The sequence below is a fragment of the Schistocerca cancellata genome, chromosome 3 (assembly GCF_023864275.1).
Source record: "Schistocerca cancellata isolate TAMUIC-IGC-003103 chromosome 3, iqSchCanc2.1, whole genome shotgun sequence".
Classification (NCBI taxonomy): Eukaryota; Metazoa; Arthropoda; class Insecta; order Orthoptera; family Acrididae; genus Schistocerca; species Schistocerca cancellata.
In genome coordinates this window covers 208,420,171-208,439,892 of record NC_064628.1, presented here as the reverse complement: position 1 = coordinate 208,439,892, position 19,722 = coordinate 208,420,171, and the positions used below count along the sequence as shown (strand labels likewise).

The following is a 19,722-nucleotide window of genomic DNA, read 5'->3' as shown; positions in this document are numbered from 1 at the left end:
TTTCAACGCCGCAGTATGGACCTCAGGATTGGGAGCCAGCTGAACCATCACATCCCAGATCAGGGAGTCTGCATACGAAGCCTTACACTGCTGATTGGTGCACATAAAATCACATCGACGGCTGAGACCCTGAAAGTCCGTGACCCAGGAATGATACGATTGACCAGGCTGTTTATGGTACTGGTGGTACTCCAGCCTAGAGGCGACCACATGGTAGCGCTGGGAATAATAGTTTGTCAGCAAAAGGCAGCTCTCCTGGAAAGAGAGAGCCACAGGATCGGACAACGGTGCCAACTTGCAGAGAAGAAAGAATGTGTCCGGAGAGGCTCAAGTCAAACACAACGACCGCTGCAAGGAGTCGTCAGTGACTTGAAAAGCCGTGAAATGTTGTTTCAGCTGATGTAAGTAGGTTTCCCAGTCCTCTTTAGTGTCATTAAAGGGTGGAAACAATGGTGGACGCGGGAAAGCATCGGACACCTGAGGACTCTGAAGCTGTTGCGGTAATGCGTCCTGGTCATCTACTTTGTCCATCAGCAACTGCAGCGACTTTTGTAAGATGTCTAACTGGAGCTGCTGCTGCTGCTGCATGAGCTGCTGCTGTTGCTCCAGCAGACACACCAACTTCGCCGCCTCCATACCAACAATGACCACCGTTTACCTCAGTGCCAAAATGTTGTAACTGCGACTGGGATGGTCGCGGGGTTGAAATGACGGAAAGTGTGATGGGACCCGCAGAGAGGCCCACGAACAACAACACTACAGGAGAGAATGGACACGACCACCGAAGGACAGAATGAACAACAACAAGATCGAACAACAGAGTCACAAGGAAACCTAACATACATGTCCACTCATACACAGAACAAGTAAGTAAGCTGTCTAACGTGAGGCGATGTGTCAACAGACGTACGTGAGATTAGACTGGCTGGCTGAGTGAGAGGCAGGCGGGAGCGCCGCTATTGGCCGCTGGAACCAAGTGTTCCACTGTGGTGCCCTCACACTAAAAGCGGGCTAGGAGGCGCGAGCCGCCACAGCTTACGGCGCGATGGTGCAGAGACCTCTAGGGGTCTTCGACGTCCATGATGTCTGGCGCGGATTCAAATCCCGCGGCGCGTGGTACCAGAGTGAGCAGCAATCTATCCTTGTCATAATTATTGATATTTCAACGTGTACTTTACTTTGTTTGATTCTTTACACTTTCCTGTGTGGCACTGCAACAATGTACAACTAGGCTGGCGCAACTGCAAATATCAGTCTATATCCCATTAAAGTTACCTGAAAAACTGACATCACGTAGGAAATCATATTAGAACAAACAATGAGCGGAAGTTGATGGGTTTCTTCTATGGAGCTTATATATAAAAGGAAGAACATGCTGTAAACACTGGATGACACTGATAAAAGTGGCCTATCCATTTCTACCCAAAACTATTTCTCATTTAGATCCTCTTAGCACAGCTTCTGAGTGATTTATTACTAACTTTGTTGGTATTTGTACCTGGTGTAGTGATGTCACAAATATGAATGGAAAGAACAGCAAACAGAGCTAACATACTAATACACTGCAAGGGATCTATTGGTTCATTTACTTTGCAAAAACACAATTCAATACTGGTCAACAACTGCAGTCATTTCATAAACAAAACCAGTTCATATTTCGATGGTGGGCAATGAAAACTCCATCTGTCTGAGAAAACAAGCAATTCTGGCAACCAGTAACTCCGAAACCAAAAAGAGATTTCAAAGTGCATGTATTTCTCTAATCTGTTAGTGACTATGCTTCTACTATACAGTTACATGTTTAGCAACTTTCTGTATCACTTTATATTATATTTTTAGAAGCCATATTTGCATCACCCGAAAAATTTAACAGAATGGAGTTGGAGGTTTTCACTGCCTACCATCAATATAATTTGCCCAGGTTAGGACAGCTCTTTCTATATCAGGAATATCACCTTTGTAAGTGACACTGGGGGCTGTCAGCACGGCTTGTGCCCCATACTCTTGTTCTAACCTCTGGCTGAAAACTTCTAAATGAAGCAGCCCAAGGAAACCCAGCCGCCAACCCTGCCCTAAAGCAGGACTGCAAACAAAAAACATTTATCAATATTTGGTGTAGACATAAGTAATTTGTAACTTGATAAAAGTCTTCTATTTCTGCTTTGTCAACTGTGCATGAATAATACAAATATTATATCGGATCTACATAATTTGAACCAAATGTAAGTGCAGTGAAAACCTGTAGGCAACTGTACCTAGAATCCACAGACACAGAAACAGCTGGGTCATTAAGAACAAGTTTCTCAATAGCTCCTCTCAGAGCAACATGTTGTGACTGATCCATTGGATAAACTCCAGCAAAAACCATGGGCTGTGCTGGCTTGAATCCTTCAATAGGTTCTACAGTCATATCCTTTAAATGAAATGTATCACCTATATGAGCTTCTTTAGTGGACCGCATGTTACATGTTATAAATCCAACCTGTCCAGCCGCTCTGTCAACAAACAGGAAGAAAGAAAAATATTTCAAAAAAATAAATTTACTATAGGAATAATTGGAGAACACTATCCTCTAACATAACAGTTGTTTTACTTTAGAAATCAAAAGTCTCAGATTACAGGGCAGCGTTAAATATACGAGCTGTGAGTTTGAGATAGATAAGCTTGTCCTGGACATTGATTTGAAGGAAGTATGAAGCTTGGCACACAAACTTAAAATTATCTGGAAACAAGTTCAGTGAAATAATGTTAAAGCTACAACCAGGCAAATGCAGAGGGGAAATAAAGGAGCGACCTACCCCGCATCAGCCAGGTGACTGGGTACTACTGTGAAATCCAGCGATTAAGAAGAGAAGGACACATCCCCTTGTGAAGGCCTGTACCAGATAATATGTTTGCTGGTTGGTTGGTTGATTTGGGAGAAGGGACTAAACAGCGAGGTCATCGGTTCCATTGGATTAGGGAGGGATGGGGAAGGAAATCGGCCATGTCCTTTCAAAGGAACCATCCTGGCATTTGCCTGAAGCAATTTAGGGAAATCACAGAAAACCTAAATCAAGATCACCAGACTCGGGTTTGAACTGTCGTCTTCCGAATGCGAGTCCAGTGAGCTAACCACTGCGCCACCTCACTCAGTTTACGTTTGATGTCTAATATTACTGCAGAGATACAGCTGTCTTGACCACCCAGTGATCATTCATTTTGATAGTCTAAAACCTTATTAGGGAAATGTGCCATCCCCACCTGCTGCTGCAGTAGAGCTGCACCGAGACAAACCATGAACTGTTAAAATAGTGTCTAAGAGGAAGAAACCACCACCCCCATCATGACCCAGATTAGCTGTATGTTCTAAGCATTCTTATGCACTGTGGCCACATGACTAGGAGCAGCTTATTGTCCTAATTAATAATGACCTGCACTATTATTCTCTAGCTTACTTCTTCAGCGAAGACCACCAGTTTGGCATTATGAATCTGCAATTACCTAACTGGTTTAGCTGTGGGTTACTTTTGTTGCAAATGCACTGATTTGTTACACTCTTGGATACGGTCATTACCAATATTCTTCTGTATGCTGCACAGAAGTCACCCTCATTCTGCCAATGGCCTTGACAAAGAGGGCAAAGGAGCAGACAGAGGTTCAGGGCACTCTCTTGTCCTTGGCATGGGAAACTGCCCCTAAAGGTGGAAGAATCAGCAATGATGAATGGCATGAGGATGCAGAAGGCAATGTAAACCACTGCATTAAAGACATGTATTGTGTATTCACAGGACATATGGCCTGTAATTGGAAAAGTATCATGACGATGTATCCACTGGCAAAAGATTCTGGAACAGTCCCCCATTCGGATCTCCAGGAGGGGACTACCAAGAAGGAGGTGACCATAAGAAAAAGACTGAATAGCCAATGGAAGGATAACCTTCTACAAGTCAGGGCATGGAATGTCAGACACTTGAATGTGGGAGGTAAGCTGGAAAATCAGAAAAGGTAAATGCAAAGGATTGATACAGATATAGTAGGGGCCAGTGGGGTGAAAAGGAAAGAAGACAAGGACTTCTGGTGAGATAAATATAGGGTAATATCAACAGCAGCAGAAAATGGTGTAACAGGAACAAGATTCATTATGAATAGGAAGGTAGGGCACAGAGTGTGTTACTGTGAACAGTTTAGTGATGGGGTTGTTCTTATCAGAATCGATAGCAAACAAACATCGACAACTATAGTTCAGGTATACATGCTGATGTCGCAAGATGAAGATGAAGAGATAGAGAAAGCATTTGAGGATATTGAAAGAGTAATACAGTACATAAGGGTAGATGAAAATCTAATAGTCAAATGTTAAAATGTGTGTGAAATCTTATGGGACTTAACTGCTAAGGTCATCAGTCCCTAAGCTTACACACTACTTAACCTAAATTATCCTAAGAACAAACACACACACCCATGCCCGAGGGAGGACTCGAACCTCCGCCGGGACGAGCCACACAGCTCATGACTGCAGCACCTTACACCGCTCGGCTAATCCTGCGCGGCATCAAATAGTCATGGAGGACTGGAATGCAGTTGTAGGCGAAGGAGTAGAAGAAAAGGTTACCGGAGAATATGGACTTGGGACAAGGAATGAGAGAGGAGAAACACTGACTTCTGTAATAAGTTTCAGCTACTAATAGCGAGTACTCTCAAGAATCACAAGAGGAGAAGGCATTCTTGGAAAGGGCTGGGTGATGCGGGAAGATTTCAGTTAGATTACATCATGTCAGACAGAGATTTCATAATCAGATACTGTATTGTAAGGGATACACAGGTGCCGATATAGACTCAGATAACAATGTGGTAGTGATGAAGAGTATGCTGAAGTTTGAGGGATTAGTCAGCAAGAATCAATCCACAAAGATGTGGGAGAAGTACTAATGAATGATGAGTAACACTTGGCGTTTTCTACGGCTCTAGATACAGCAACAAGGAATAGCTCAGTAGGCAATACAGTTGGAGAGGAATGGACATCTCTAAAAAAGGGCAATCACACAAGTTGGAAAGAAAAACATAGGTGCAAAGAAAGTAGCTGCGAAGAAACTGTGGGTAACAGAATAAATATTTCAGTTGATCTATGGAAGAAGGAAGTAAAAAAATCTCAGGGAAATTCAGGAATACAGAAGTACAAGTAGCTGAGGAATGAAATAAATAGGAAGTACAAAGAAGCTAAGATGAAATAGTTGAATCAAAAATGTGAAGAAATCAAAAAAGAAATGATTGTTTGAAGGACTGACTGAGTGTATACGAAAGTCAAAGCAACCTTCGGTGCAATTTAAAGCAAGGGTGGTAACATTAAGAGTGCAACGGGAATTCCACTGTTAAATGAAGAGGAGAGAGCAGATGGGTGGGAAGAGAACATTGAAGGCCTCTATGTGGGGGAAGATTTGTCTGATGTTATAGAAGAAGAAACAAGAGTCAATTTAGAGGAGACAGGGGATCCAATATTAGAATCAGAATTTAAGGGCGCTTTGGAGGACTTACAAACAAATAAGGCAGAAGGGACAGATAACATTCCATCAGAATTTCTAAAGCCATTGGGGAAGTGGCAACAAAATGATTATCCATGTTGGTGTGTAGAATGTATGAGTCTGGCAACATACCATCTGATTTTCGGAAAAATATCATCCACACAATTCCAAAGACTGCAAAAGCTGATAGATGCAAGAATCATCACACAATCAGCTTCAGAACTCATGCATCAAAGTTGCTGACAAGAATAATGTACAGAAGAATGGAAGAAGATTGAGGATGTGTTAGATGATGATCAGTTTGGCTTTAGGAAAGGTAAAGACACCAGAGAGGCAATTCTGACTTTGAGGTTGATAAAGGAAGCAAGACTAAAGAAAAATCAAGACATGCTAATAGGATTTCTTGACCTTGAAAAAGCGTTAGACAATGGAAAGTGGTGCAAGATGTTCGAAATTCTGAGAAAAATAGGGGTAAGCTATAGGGAGAGACATGTAAAACACATTATACACAAGAGCCAAGAGGGAATAACAAGAGTGGATAACCAAGAGTGAAGTGCTCAGATTAAAAAAGGTGTAAGACAAGGATGTAGTCTTTCACTCCTACTGTTCAATCTGTTCACTGCAGAAGCAATGATGGAAATAAAGGAAAGGTTCAGGAGTGGACTTAAAATTCAAGGTGAAATGATATCAATGATACGATTCGCTGATGACATTGCTATCCTGAGTGAAAGTGAAAAAGAATCACATGATCTGCTGAATGGAATAAACAGTCTAATAAGTACAGAATATGGACTGAGAGTAAACCAGAGAGAGACAAAAGTAGGAGAAATAATACAAATGAGAAAAGCAAGAAACTTAACATCAGGATTGATGGTCACATAATAGATGAAGTTAAGGAATTCTGCTACCTAGGCAGCAAAATAACCAATGACGGATGGAGCAAGGAGGCCATGAAAAGCAGACTAGCATTGGCAAAAAGGGCATTCCTTGCCAAGAGAAGTCTACTAGCATCAAACATAGGCCTTAAATTGAGAAAGAAATTTCTGAGGATGTACATTTGGAGCACAGCATTGTATGGTAGTGAAACATGGACTGTGGCAAAACAGGAACAGAAGAGAATCAAAGCATTTGAGATGTGGTGCTACAGACAAATGTTGAAAATTAAGTGAACAGAAAGGGTAAGGAATGAGGAGGTTCTGTGCAGAATCGGAGAGGAAAGGAATATTTGGAAAACACTGGCAAGGAGAAGGGGCAGGATAATAGGACATCTCTTAAGACGTCAGGGAATGATTCCCATGGTACTAGAGGGAGCTGTACAGGGCAAAAACTGTACAGGAAGACAGAGACTGGGATACATCCAGCAAATAGTTGAGGACATAGGTTGCAAGTGCTACTCTGAGATGAAGAGGTTGGCACAGGAGAGGAATTCCTGGCAGACTGTAACAAACCAGTCAGAAGACTGATGACTAAAAAAAGAGTGCTGCACTGCCTCACCCTGCTGTGCTGCAGCACTCGCTTGTGGCATATGGATTGCTTACAATTATGTTGTACCTTTATTTTTCAGCTTTTATGTAATTTTAGGTTGTTAAAGTAGACGTGGAGGAACTGACAGCAGAGACCATTCCCTTTTCATCAAAACATTTGTAAGAGTATGTTTTGTGCTTTATCTGCTTATGCTGCCATGGAGGTACCCCATTGGGAAGCAATTAGAACACCTTACTTATACTTTTACAGGCCACACTATATTTTCCCCCAGATTTTGATTTAAGAATGTTTATACAGTAATGTAGACTTCAAAAAAGCTTCTGATTGCATCCACAGATCTTCTATGCTGGAATATTAAGAAATTTTGAACTTCATCCCAAATTAATAAAAATGATAAAATTAACCCTTACAAACACCAAGTCCAAAGTAAAATTAAGAGAACTATCAGAGCCATTTACGATTAAAACAGGGTTAAGACAAGGAGATGGTCTATCACCATTGCTCTTCAACTGTGCTCTTGAATACTAGATGAGAGAATAGTACAAAGAGAATCCTTAAAACATAACAATTGAAACCAAGAAAGATGATATAAACCTAAATGGTTTGGGATTTGCAGATGACTTGGCATTAAATGGATCTGAGGGCTATGGTACTTAACATCGGAGGTCATCAGTCCCCTAGAACTTAGAACTACGTCAACCTAACCAATCTAAGGACATCACACACATCCATGCCTGAGGCAGGATTCGAACCTGCGGTCGTAGCAGTTGTGCGGTTCCGAACTGACTTGACATTACTAACTAATAATGTACAAGATGCTAGAAATCAAATAATGAGCCTGCAAAATATAGTGCAAAAGTAGGACTCCAGATATCTTTTGAAAAGACTGAGATGATGCTAACAAACCCGCTAATAATAGACCATGTAACAGTACACAATAGAAAAATTAAAATAGTAAAGCAATTTAAATATCTTGGAGAGATTATAACACACAACTTGGATGAAAACCCTGTTTGGCAAGAAAGAACCAATAAAATGACAAAAGCTCAGAAACTAACATGGTCTACATACAATAAGAAATGTCTGTCAATTCAAACAAAATTAAAACACTACAAGGCAGTGGTTCAGCCAGAGGTAACATATGCAAGCGAGACTCTTTTTAAAAAACAGAGTCAACAAAATACTAAAAGTAGAGAGAAAAATAGCTAGAACACACATAAATAAATAAAAAACCAGAAGGAAGGACAATGGCGGATAGTGCCGAATGAAGTAGTATACAGGGAACTGGAGCCCATCACAGATACTATACATAAAAAGAGGATTTCTTTCTTTGGCCATATAATGAGGACACCAGAAACCAGATTAGCAAGAAAAATTATGCAGAAACTGTGGAATCTGAAGCAACAAGTAGGATGGATCAAGGAAATTAAAGAGGATATGGGAGAACTAGATATAATCTCGGATGAGCTGCAAAACAAGACAGAAAATCTCAAGAAACTGAAAGACAGGAAAATAAGATTTAAACCAAAGTAGACAAACGACACACAATGAAAAGGGTATTTACATATGAGGAAAGACAGGAAAGATCAGAAGGAATGAAAGGTACTGGGCAGTTAAGAAAGAATGAAACGTGTGATTACTGAAGAAGAGGACCAGGAAACGATTGACTAAAGTGGTCCAATGAGGCCGTAAAAGCAAATTATAATAATAATAATAGTAATGTGCTTATATTGGAGAGTCCACAGATAGTTATTACACATTATACCATTATTTAAAGTGTTACTGACATATGTAATTGATGTATCTTCAAGAGTAACACATACTAAAACTGGACCAAGCTCCAATATCTATTTTTCATATTTACTTTAGTTCTTTGATAGATGATAACAGCAAGTACCATTATCCTCCTGAAACAAATGTACGAGGTGGATTATTAAGCAATTTCTTCCACCTGAACTTCCAAAATTGTTTGCTCACTCAACAAACATGACGTATTTGTAGCAGAACTACAGCAAAACCTAATGAGTACACGGAGAAAATTACGTTAGTGAAATCAAATTGGCTCAGCCATTCTCAACAACAGCTGTTACATTCGCCAATGTTCCTTTTGAAATAATATTACAAACTGACAACAGAAGGCAGCACAGGTCAAGGGGCAGGTAGTGATGTCCATACGTTGTTCTCATTTGAAATGAGTCCAGTTTTCAAGCGATGGATGGCTCACGTGTCGAGAGAAGTGGGGCCCGACTTATATGCAGGTTTGGTCTCCAAAGTTTAAGGACTTACCAGACCTTAGAAGTACGCTGACACCAGTTAGTTAACCACTATGAGCAATGGGGTCTTGACTTAAACTTCTTCCAACACATATGTGATGTACTGGCTGAAACCTTTTTAAGTGTGATATTTATTACATTGTACCTCATTGATATGTACTATGTTGTTGTAACTGTAAGTATTATGCAACCTTTCATTATTTGTAATTCTGATGTACTGCTGTGCCAGAAACTCCTTCATGGACACTTAACATACCTAGTCTTATGGATAATTCTGGTGTCTGGTACCTTCATCCTCGGATACTGCCAATTTTGCACAGTCTCTGTAGCAAAAGAATTAATCATGTGTTTCAAATGTTCACTTCTGTCAAACAAATGAGTAAGTAACTGAGATAAGTACAGCACCCAGTTGCTCTGGGACTTAATCTGAACCACACTTGAATAAACGTCTCCCCAGAAGTAGTGTGTGATCTGTTCACCCTTGCTCAATGAAACACTTACTGGGACACATGAGTCACAGTCTGAGAAAAGCTCAAAATTCATATCTGGCATTCAAACATGCTAAGGAGCTCCACTCGTCTACAACTCACAGAACACAAATATCTACTACCTTTTTCTGATAAGCTGAGTATCTTGGTACGAAAGGCTAACATCACGAACGAACGCCTCACATTGCCTTACCATCTACCCTATACCCCCTCTGGTTTGTCACTAAGCAAATACAAGGTCTTTCTTGCAATCTTGAGGAATTGGCAGACCAGTTAGTAGCACAAATCCTCAATGAAGACAGTTCCATTGGTGGAGGAGTCCCTGCCCCCACTATTTCCAGCACATTACATCATCATGTTGCCTGTTTGTTTCATGTCTGCGTCTCCAAAGAGAGTGACAACCTTGACTTGAGAATAGCTCGTTTTTTTTTTATTGTCTGCCTAAGTTCTGTTATTCCAGCAATCTCAATCAGTCACTACTTTTTGTTTTCCTACCTTCATTCTTAACTGACTCTGTGGGTCCAGCAGAGATATTTTTGTATCCTACCCAATTATTACCTAACACACTCAGACGAGTGCTAGTCTGATTCTACCTATGCACAACCATGGTGACACACTCACATCACATAAATTTCTTAGGCACACAATGGTTCACTTTGTACATCATAGCTTCACCATTTCCCTGTATGATGGAGTCCTACTGTACAGCTACAGAATCATTCTGCCAGTTTTAGTATCACTTGTTCAGCGAATTGGCGGTTAGAGAGAATGTATTCCACCTATGACATTTGGAGACAATCTCAGACACATGTCCATTGGTTCAGCTGTTTCCCCTATCAAGGAGGCACAGCCACAATCGTCCATTCTGCCAAATATCAGAAGGTGGCTGCCATTGGATTATCCTAGGTTATTGTTTTGCTCACCCCTGCTAAATTTATCTTTCCTGCTGGGCCACCTATGCTTTAATATTCTTCTTCAGTGCAAGGAGAGTAGTTTTGGCTAAACTTTCCCACCAGTACCAGTTTGCTATCTTAACTTTTCCAGCGAAGAATACTAAGACACTGTGTCTCCTTTCTACCACATTGACTAATCTTCCTCTTGCCAAATTCAGTTGCAGAGAGTGAACTGAATCTGGGTGAGCTTGTCTGGTACGCAGTTAACACTGCTAATAGCTATGCCCATCCTGTACTTGACCTCTTTGACTACACTGAGATAACACTTCGTTGTGATCTATTGGCTGCCTGCTCCTGAGTGATTATTGTAAGGTGTCCATTTGAGTAAGCCCTTGAATGTCTCAGAAGGGGTAAAATTCAATAAAGCTTCGCCACTCTCATTACATGTTTCAGTTGTGTGCATTTCCCGTATTAATGTGGAGTCACTTAGGGACTGCTGTTTGTGTTACTAGCTGGTTAATAGCTACAGTCATGCCCGTCTCTCTCTCACTCTCTCTCCTGTTGTCACTCCTACAATGGGAACTCGTAAAGTTGTTGTAGATTTTGATCAATTCACTGGATGCCTTGAATAATGCCTGTGATCATTCTCTCCCACAATGACGTTTCAAAAACCTTACAGACTGAGGTCATTACACTACTGACAAGCCATCAACATACAGCAACTGCTTTCATTTTGTAAACACCATTACTGCCTGTTTAGCCTTAATGCCTTGCCTACCATCCACCAATGTTTGAACCCTACACAAAAGTAACTGGTCATCTGGTTTCAATCAATTCCTTCCTTGTGAATTTGTATTTCCAGTCTTGTGCAAAGCCAGCAGTCTCATGCAGTGCACATTGCGTGGACTGGCTGGGTAGTTCTTCTGTTGGCAAAACTTACAAACCCACCATGCCCACAAAGTGTGGCTGCATTACAATAACATATGTTTACAACAGCAGACTGTACTCTATTTCTACAAGTCAACTGTCACTTTCGTTTGTTATGCCCACACATTTGTTCCCCAGGCCTACTGTGCTGCTTTAATAGGTAGTGGGTTACTGTTCAATAGTTCCCAATGTGATATCATCATCCCCTACTTTAAACTATCTGTGTAACTGGTATACCATTTCTATGTATGTATGAAGTAGTTGCTGTTGTATCTACATGACATACACTTGGAAGTGCACCCTCATGATAAATGGTCACTACTCCTCAACTTCACAGATAAACAATTGCTGCAATCAATAGATAAGATAATCACACAAGAAGAAGGATGGATCAGCAAGGATTGTGCTGTTGGCCATATTCAGGACTTGCATCACTGTAAGTAAATGTTAACTGTAATGCTGCCAAGCACCATTTCCAGTCCTCTAGTCCCAATTTTGCTTGGTGTTACTATATGGCTCCTAAATCCACCAGGGTTATTATGACTTTGCAAGCCACACCAGCAAGTTGTACCTGAGCATCAGCAGCGAGATTCTCTTTTACATCTTTACAGCTAGTTATAAGATTACTGGTGTGACTCTCTGTTACAAGAGCAGGAAAAAGTAAAATGTGTTAGTGATGCTTAACACGTGGATGCAACCATTTCAAACAGTAAAGCTGCACATCCCAGTGCATATGAGTATGTAAATTAATGCAAACTCTGCTCTGGTGGACCAATAACTCCAACCCCAGTCATCTAGTATCTAATATACAAGGCATATTTTTAACCTGATACTTATAGCCTGACTTTTGTCATACATGGCATTAATTATTACCTGTTTAAAGGGATTAAATACCAATGTGTGTCTTGGAGGACACCATAGCAGATAGATTATACAAGAGATAACTAAGGAAGGAAATTATAACCAGTCATGTACAATTGATGGAATCTATCAGGACAGTTCCTAACTTAAATGGCCTTCAGCCACAATACTACAGCCTGGGAGCACAATGTGTAAAATTAGTTTTAGTTACATTCATTGTTAACCTCACATCATTGTCACTGGATACCACAACCAATATTGTGAAGTATCTCCATGTAACTGAATGCCTTCATGCTACGTAAAATAATTTCCCTGAGATGTGACATAATACCTGATGGGCAGAATGTCGTAGCTTCAGAGACGGTTCATGGGTGAGGCCCACTCGGCAAATGCCACTTGCATACACACCACTGCCACTTGGCTCTGCTCTGCAGCCATGTGCATAGGCATGCTCTGAGTCCAACCCATCGCCAGTCACCGTCTGACCTCCATACCACATGCCACATACTGCCGCCACCAAGACCCACTGCACCTCACCATCATCAGCCATGTCAACTGTATTACACTGTACACCATAGATTTTGTAAACGTTGCTACATCTAATATAACTTGAAAAACTTAAACAACATTTATAAAACTGTCCAAACCACAATTGCTACCATACAACAAAAACCACCCTTCATTAGTCTGTGAGGCCCCCTTAATGCACTGCCAGCCCAAGGGAGCCTTTTCAGCAATTAATTAGCATTTTTAAATTTGATAACTGCCTCCTGTGGAGGGGGTAGAACCAGGATCTTTTAATTTTTTTAATGAAAGTTCTTGTTTCTATGACTTTAGCTGGGGCACTTTACAATTACTTCACAGCCCTCTACTGTACCAGCACATGATGCTGGCACATTGCTGTTCACACAGTCATGGCTGTTGACAGAGGGATGCCTTGGCTGGACTCTGCTGACAACCTCTGGCCAATAAAAGTGTTAGAAAGGAACACGTGGTGGGCAGGATGCAAGCTGTTGGGGAACAAGGCACCAACACTTTGCTCTCTTGTATGCTGGCTTCCAATCTGCTAACACGGTTCTCTCCTGTACTCCCATGCTATCCTTGAGACTTTGGTCATAGCATCTGGCTTCCAAGCAGCTGGTTGCTTCCTCACCTGGAAGTATTCCATAATCATGGATACAAGATCTCCAGGGATTTTCTAAGTTTCCTGGTCATTGTTTCTACACAATCTACAGTTCTGGATGCTCACTCCTCAACTCACTCCCACAGTCCTGCACAACAGCTTTGATACAAAGTGTCTGCTGCTGGTGTGAGACAGCACAAGTTGGTCATGTTTCCAACATGCTCTTGTCCCTTCTTGAATTTCATGTACCAATGCTTCAAGTGTGGCCATGAGTAGGTTATTTTCTCAAACTGTGGGAATAAACCATAACCATGGTGAATTTCACAGCATTAACATTCACATTCAACAGAAGGCTTTTTAGCATGTGCTGCACAACATCAGGCTTCACCTGTCTCTCACACTCATTGCAGAAGCTGCCGAAAGCAGGGAGAACGAGGTGTCCCAAGATCAGCACACTCTTTAAGATATCCATATTTATGTGGTCACAAACACTCAAGCATGTCACACATTAGGTGGGTGCATAGTTCAGAAGGACTCATTTATACTAGATCAACTGCAGAAAATGGATTGCCTGCATGGGTTAAGCTAAATAATGTACATTTAGATGTTGGGCTTATCATTAACTCTCAAGGATCACAGCCACAAAAGACTCACATAGGACAGTACCTGACAGAGGCAAAAATCTGCAACTCATTTTTCATCACCTTCTAGTATCTTCTCTCAGTTACTGTATTGCATTGTATTGTTTTATTGACCCTCTTCATCATTTTTGTACATAGATAGAAATTGATATGAGACAAAAATTGTCTATTGATTACAAATACACAGGGGTTTACATACAAAAAACCTCAAAGCAAATTATTAATTACACACAATTATACTTAGTCTTTAGGATAGCACTACTTATTTTGTTATATATTAGCCCTTCAAAAAGCTTGTAGCAGCAGCTAAGTACGGCAATGGGGCGATAGCTTTCTACCTTGTTGCTGGGTTTGCCAGGTTTCAGAACAGATATTATCTTCGCCTTTTTAAACTCCAATAGAAGTTGACCAGTCAGCAGGATGTCAGTGAAGAATTCTGCCAGCCATTTCTTAGCTTTTCCTCCCATATGGATAAGGAATTCTGGATGGATACCATCGAATCCAGGCACCTTAAGAGGTCTGAGGTGGTCCTTCAGTGCAGAGTCAATGTCTGAAACTGTGAATGGATGGGTATACTCAGATGAGGGAGATGCCTTCTTTTTCATGTCACGAAGCTGTCGTCTGATACGTCTTGTATTTTCTTGTCAGGAGGTACTCGAGGTAGTAATGATGTGGGAAGCAATTTGGTCTGGTGTTACTTCGGAATTTTTTCTGCATGCTGGTGCACTTCCTCCCAGTTTTCTCAGGCAGGTTTCAGACGAGGGCGTAGCTGCTGCGACCAAGTATTGTCTCTCACATCCTTCATAGAGTCGGGATACCAACTGAAGCAGAAAACATCTGTGGCATTTGTTGATCTAAAGTCCGCCTTCGACACTGTGTGGAGGGAAGGCCTTATCTACAAATTTCTCCGCATCGTACCCTGCAGAACAATGGCTCGACTGATTAACAGCATGCTAAGTGATCAGAAGTTCCAGGTAATCACTGGAAGCAACATAAGTAAGGAGAGGAAGCTGAACAACGGATTACCTCAAGGATCAGTTCTCTCACCCTTACTGTTCAACCTATATCTATCTGATCTATCTGACACTTCGTCCAGAAAATACTACTATGTCGATGACCTGGCTCTAGGCATAAAACATCAGGAAATGAAGAAAACAGAAGAGATTCTAGCCAATGACCTGTCTGCATTGGAAAATTACTTTAAAATCTGGAGACTCCAACCCAGTGTGAGTAAAACAGAAGTGTGTTGCTTCCATCTGAATAGCCGGTAGGCGAATGTAAAACTGGTAGTAAGTTTCAGAGGCAGAATTCTTCGTCATAATTGGAACCCAAAATATCTTGGTGTCATCCTGGATCGTACACTATGCTTCAAACAACACCTTCTTAACTTAGCTCAAAAGTTGAGGACTCGAAACAACATCCTCCATAAGCTATGCGGAACTACCAGGGGATCTTCAGCAACAACCCTGTGATCTTCAGCTCTGGGCTTGGTGTACTGAGTATTGCGCACCTGTCTGGATGAACAGTCATCATACAAGGTTTGTTGATACCCAGCTGAATACGACAATGCGCATAATATCTGGTGCAATCAGATCTACTCCAGTTTATTGGCTTCCACTGTTAACCAGTGTAATGCCTCCTGATCTACACAGATTACTGCCCTTATGAGAGAATTCTACAAGATCTCCAGGAATTCTAACCTACCTGTGCACAGCGACCTGCCACTTTTAAATTGTAGGAGACTGAAATCACGCCATCCAACTCTGTGCGATGCTGCTGACATGGTTGCTAAGGATTTCAAACCTCTTGAAGAATGGAAAGGTTGGTGGGAAGCAGTGACAGATGTGCACCTGCATAACATCTTCTCAGGTGCTAAACTTCCAAGTGGATTCAACCTACCACGCAAGACCTGGGCTACTCTCAACAGAATCCATACCGGCCATGGCTGATGCAGGAATGCTCTCTTTAAGAGGAAGAAGCTGCCTGATCCAGCCTGTGACTGCGGGGCTCCATACCAGACTGTTTACCACACTGTCAGTGAATGCAGGATTCGAGCCTATCACAGCGCCAAAGAGGACTTCCTGCTAGCAACTCCAGATGCAGTGCGCTGGATTGAAGGACTGGTTATTCAGTTGTAAAGACAAACTTAAGTTTCTTGTGTGTCAATATGTACATATGTATATGTAATTTAATTTCATGATATGTCTGTATTAGCCATACGCTAAATAAAAATAAACTTAGTCTTTTTAATTCAGACTGTGATCAGACCTCAAGAAAGAGAAATGGATGGTTCAATGAAGTTGGTTATGTTATGGTTTTCTGCATGCTAACTGGAGAAAACTAAAGAGAGATGAATACGCAAATTGTAAAGAAATTATACATAAAGCTCAGAAATGTTACAGAAGACAACACTCATGTTTTATTAATTAGGCTGTTCGATGGAATACTGACAAAGGATATCAGCTGAATATAAATACAGGCAAAATCTCTGCTTACAAATCAATATGATCTTGAAGTGAGCTATCGGTGCAACAATGAGGTGTTAATTTATGAAGCTAATTTGGGCCTCTATTTAATCAACTGGGAATACTCACATAACACTGCATACATCTACTCACTAACAAGGTTTGTGATTGACTACATGAAGAAACTTTAAAATGAACAGCAGCATATATATTCAGTACACACAAGACATTAGCGATCTTTAAGATGCGAGCACAACCATAATTACTGTTGAAACAAGTGTGCAACAGTCTGCAATATACATTTTCAGTAAGGTTCTGCTTGAGCAGAATGTTGTTAATAACAATCTGCAGGATTTAAAACCCCAATTGGATGATTTTCACCCTGCAACAGTTCTTCATCATAGGAATACTTCAAATTCATTAAACTGTGCAATAGGGAAGTAATTATTTGAAATGAATAATTTAGCAGATAATTCTGTTCATATAAGACTACTTTAAGTTTTTTGTGATTGTGTTCCTATAACTTTTAAGTCACTATAATACATTAAGAAATTTAAAAGTTGTTCATGAAATGAAGATTCACGTACTTTAATCTGATTCAGCTGCACTGGTTAGGGTTTTCCATGATCTTTCTAAATTGTTCCATGGGAAAATCTGAGTGGTCCATACTGATAGACCAAGGGCAACATCTTTCCCTTACCTTACAGATTTCTAAGACTTGTAAAATAAAGTGGAATTTTATACTGTATGGTCTTGTTATTTTTCTTTATGGTATTGTTTTGTTTCCTTTCAAGAAGAATGTAGTGACTGAATGATCACAGCCGAGATAGACACAAAGCCTACGTTCTCGGCAATAAAACATTTTTATAAGCCTACCTGATGATGCAGAGATTGAAAAAATTCTGTGATGTGGTTAAAGAAATTATTCCAATTGTAAATAATTTGACAGTAAATGAGACCATTCACAAAATAGCAAAATGATTGGGTCACTGACGTTACATTCAAAACAGAATAAAAACTTTCTAGCTTTTGGAAGAAATCCTTCGATAAGATAGAGGAGGTTCTGTTGGGTGGGGTGGGTAGAGGGAGAAAGAGGCAGTAAGCAAGAAGGGGGGTTGGGGAAGGGTAGCTTATGGCTCGGATGGAGGCAGCAGATATGATGGCTAGGAATGAGGGAGGGAGGGGTGGCAGGTGCATGGGCAAGGCATGTGATACACAGATACCAGAGCCAGTGAGGTGCAGTGCACAATGAAGATGACGTGGTGGCGTGGATTGGAAGGGGGGTGCAGGACAGAGGATGGGGAAACTGTTCGATAGAGGGTGTGGGAACAAAGGTTTTCCAATCATAATTCTGTGACAGTCAGTGAAGGATTTGCAACATCAATTGAATGGAATGTATAATGTCTTGAAAAGAGGCTATAAAGTGCAAATCAATAAAAGCAAAACAAGGGTAATGGAATGTTGTCAAATTAAACCAGGCAATACTGAAGGAGTTATATTAGAAAGTGACACACTAAAAGTAGCAGATGAGTTTTGTGTATTTGGGACACAATATAACTAATAATGCTGAAAGTAGAGGGGTTATAAAATGCAAACTGGTAACAACAAGAAAAGGGTTTCTGAAAAAGAGAGATTTATTAACACTGAATATAATATTGAATTAAAAGTGACATAACCCATGCATCAGGATAACACTTCACAAAAATAGCTATTCGCGAAATATCATTACCCTGCTCACCTTTCTACAATGGTGTACAGCAGTCGGGGTTGCCATCACTTTACAGGGTGAGGCATAATATTGAGCAATTTTAAAAAGCGCACGAATGAAGCTGCGTCAGGGAGAGCTGAAGGGGACAGCATCAGTTATGTTTGATGTGACATAGCATTTAGTCATAATGGAGTGCTGGACCCCACAGCAACGTATGTACGCTGTCAAAGCATTTTATCGAAATGGTAGTTCGTACCAGCTAGCACATCACGCATTCTGCAATCCCTTTAACACTAATCGGAATTGGCTGGTGCCATCTGCCTGTGCGGTTTAAAAGTTGGTTGAGAACTTTGAGGAGACGGCGTCAATGACAAAGAAGAAAACTGGGAGACCAAAAACTGTGTGCATGCCTGAGAAAATTGAACGTGTAGGAGTTTCCATTGAGAGAAGCCTTGTTGCTCAGCTCACCAGCACAGCACCACACTTGGGATTTCAAACAGAATGGTAAGAAGAATTGTACACCAAAATTTGCACTATCATCCCTACAAATTCCAAATAGCCCTTAAGGAAACAGATTATGTGAGCCAAAGCCAGTTCTGCTTAGAATTTTTGGACATAGTTAATGAAGACTAGGACATTGTAAACCTTTTGTGGATAACTGATGAAGTTCACTTTCATCACTCCAGTTATGTGAACAAGCAGAACTTTCAATTTTGGAGCGCCGTTAATCCTAGAGAACTGCATCCGCAACCACTGCACTCTGCAAAAAGTTACTGTGTAGTGCACCATGACTTCATTAGGAATCATAGGGCCATACTTTTTTGAAGATGGCATTGGCAATGTTGTAACAGTGACTTTGCAAACATACGCAGACATGTTGGAAAACTGTTTTTACTCCACAACTTGCACACTATGAAGTGAATGATGAGACATTTTTCCAGCAACGGAACAACCTTCCACATTGCTAGAGTAAGAATGAATAATGTCAATCGTTCGTTTCCAAATCATGTGATCTCCCGAAATGGGGATATTGCATGGCTCTCTAGTTCACCAGACCTCACAACATGTGACTTTTTCTTGTGGGCTTATCTGAAATGCAAAGTTTACCAAGATAACCCTCATCAAGCAAACTGAAACCCTGAAACAGCAGATCTGACAGGTAGCTGTTGAAATCACACTAGCAATGCTGTGCAGTGTGATGAGTCACTTCAAGGTTCTGCTGGAGGAATATGTGCATCTAACAGGAGTTATCTTCAAAAAATAACTGATGTTTGACTGTAGCAGCAAATGCTTTTTCGTTTATTATAAGATTATGAACTTTAAAAAATTTAACAAAGTGATTTTACTCAACAGCCTT

At 40.8% G+C, this 19,722-nt stretch overlaps 1 protein-coding gene across 2 annotated transcripts in view; it reads right to left on the bottom strand.

Moving 5' to 3' along the window:
* The window catches only part of LOC126174824 (translation factor GUF1 homolog, mitochondrial), a 145,041-nt gene that overhangs the window by 71,880 nt on the left and 53,439 nt on the right, over positions 1-19,722 (bottom strand). For both annotated transcript variants that reach the window (XM_049921202.1, XM_049921203.1), the window contains exons 4-5: positions 2,256-2,495; positions 1,956-2,083 (exon numbers count right to left, since the gene is read on the bottom strand). In XM_049921202.1, coding sequence (XP_049777159.1) covers positions 1,956-2,083; positions 2,256-2,495 — 368 coding nt within the window. The remainder of the gene's footprint in view (positions 1-1,955; positions 2,084-2,255; positions 2,496-19,722) is intronic.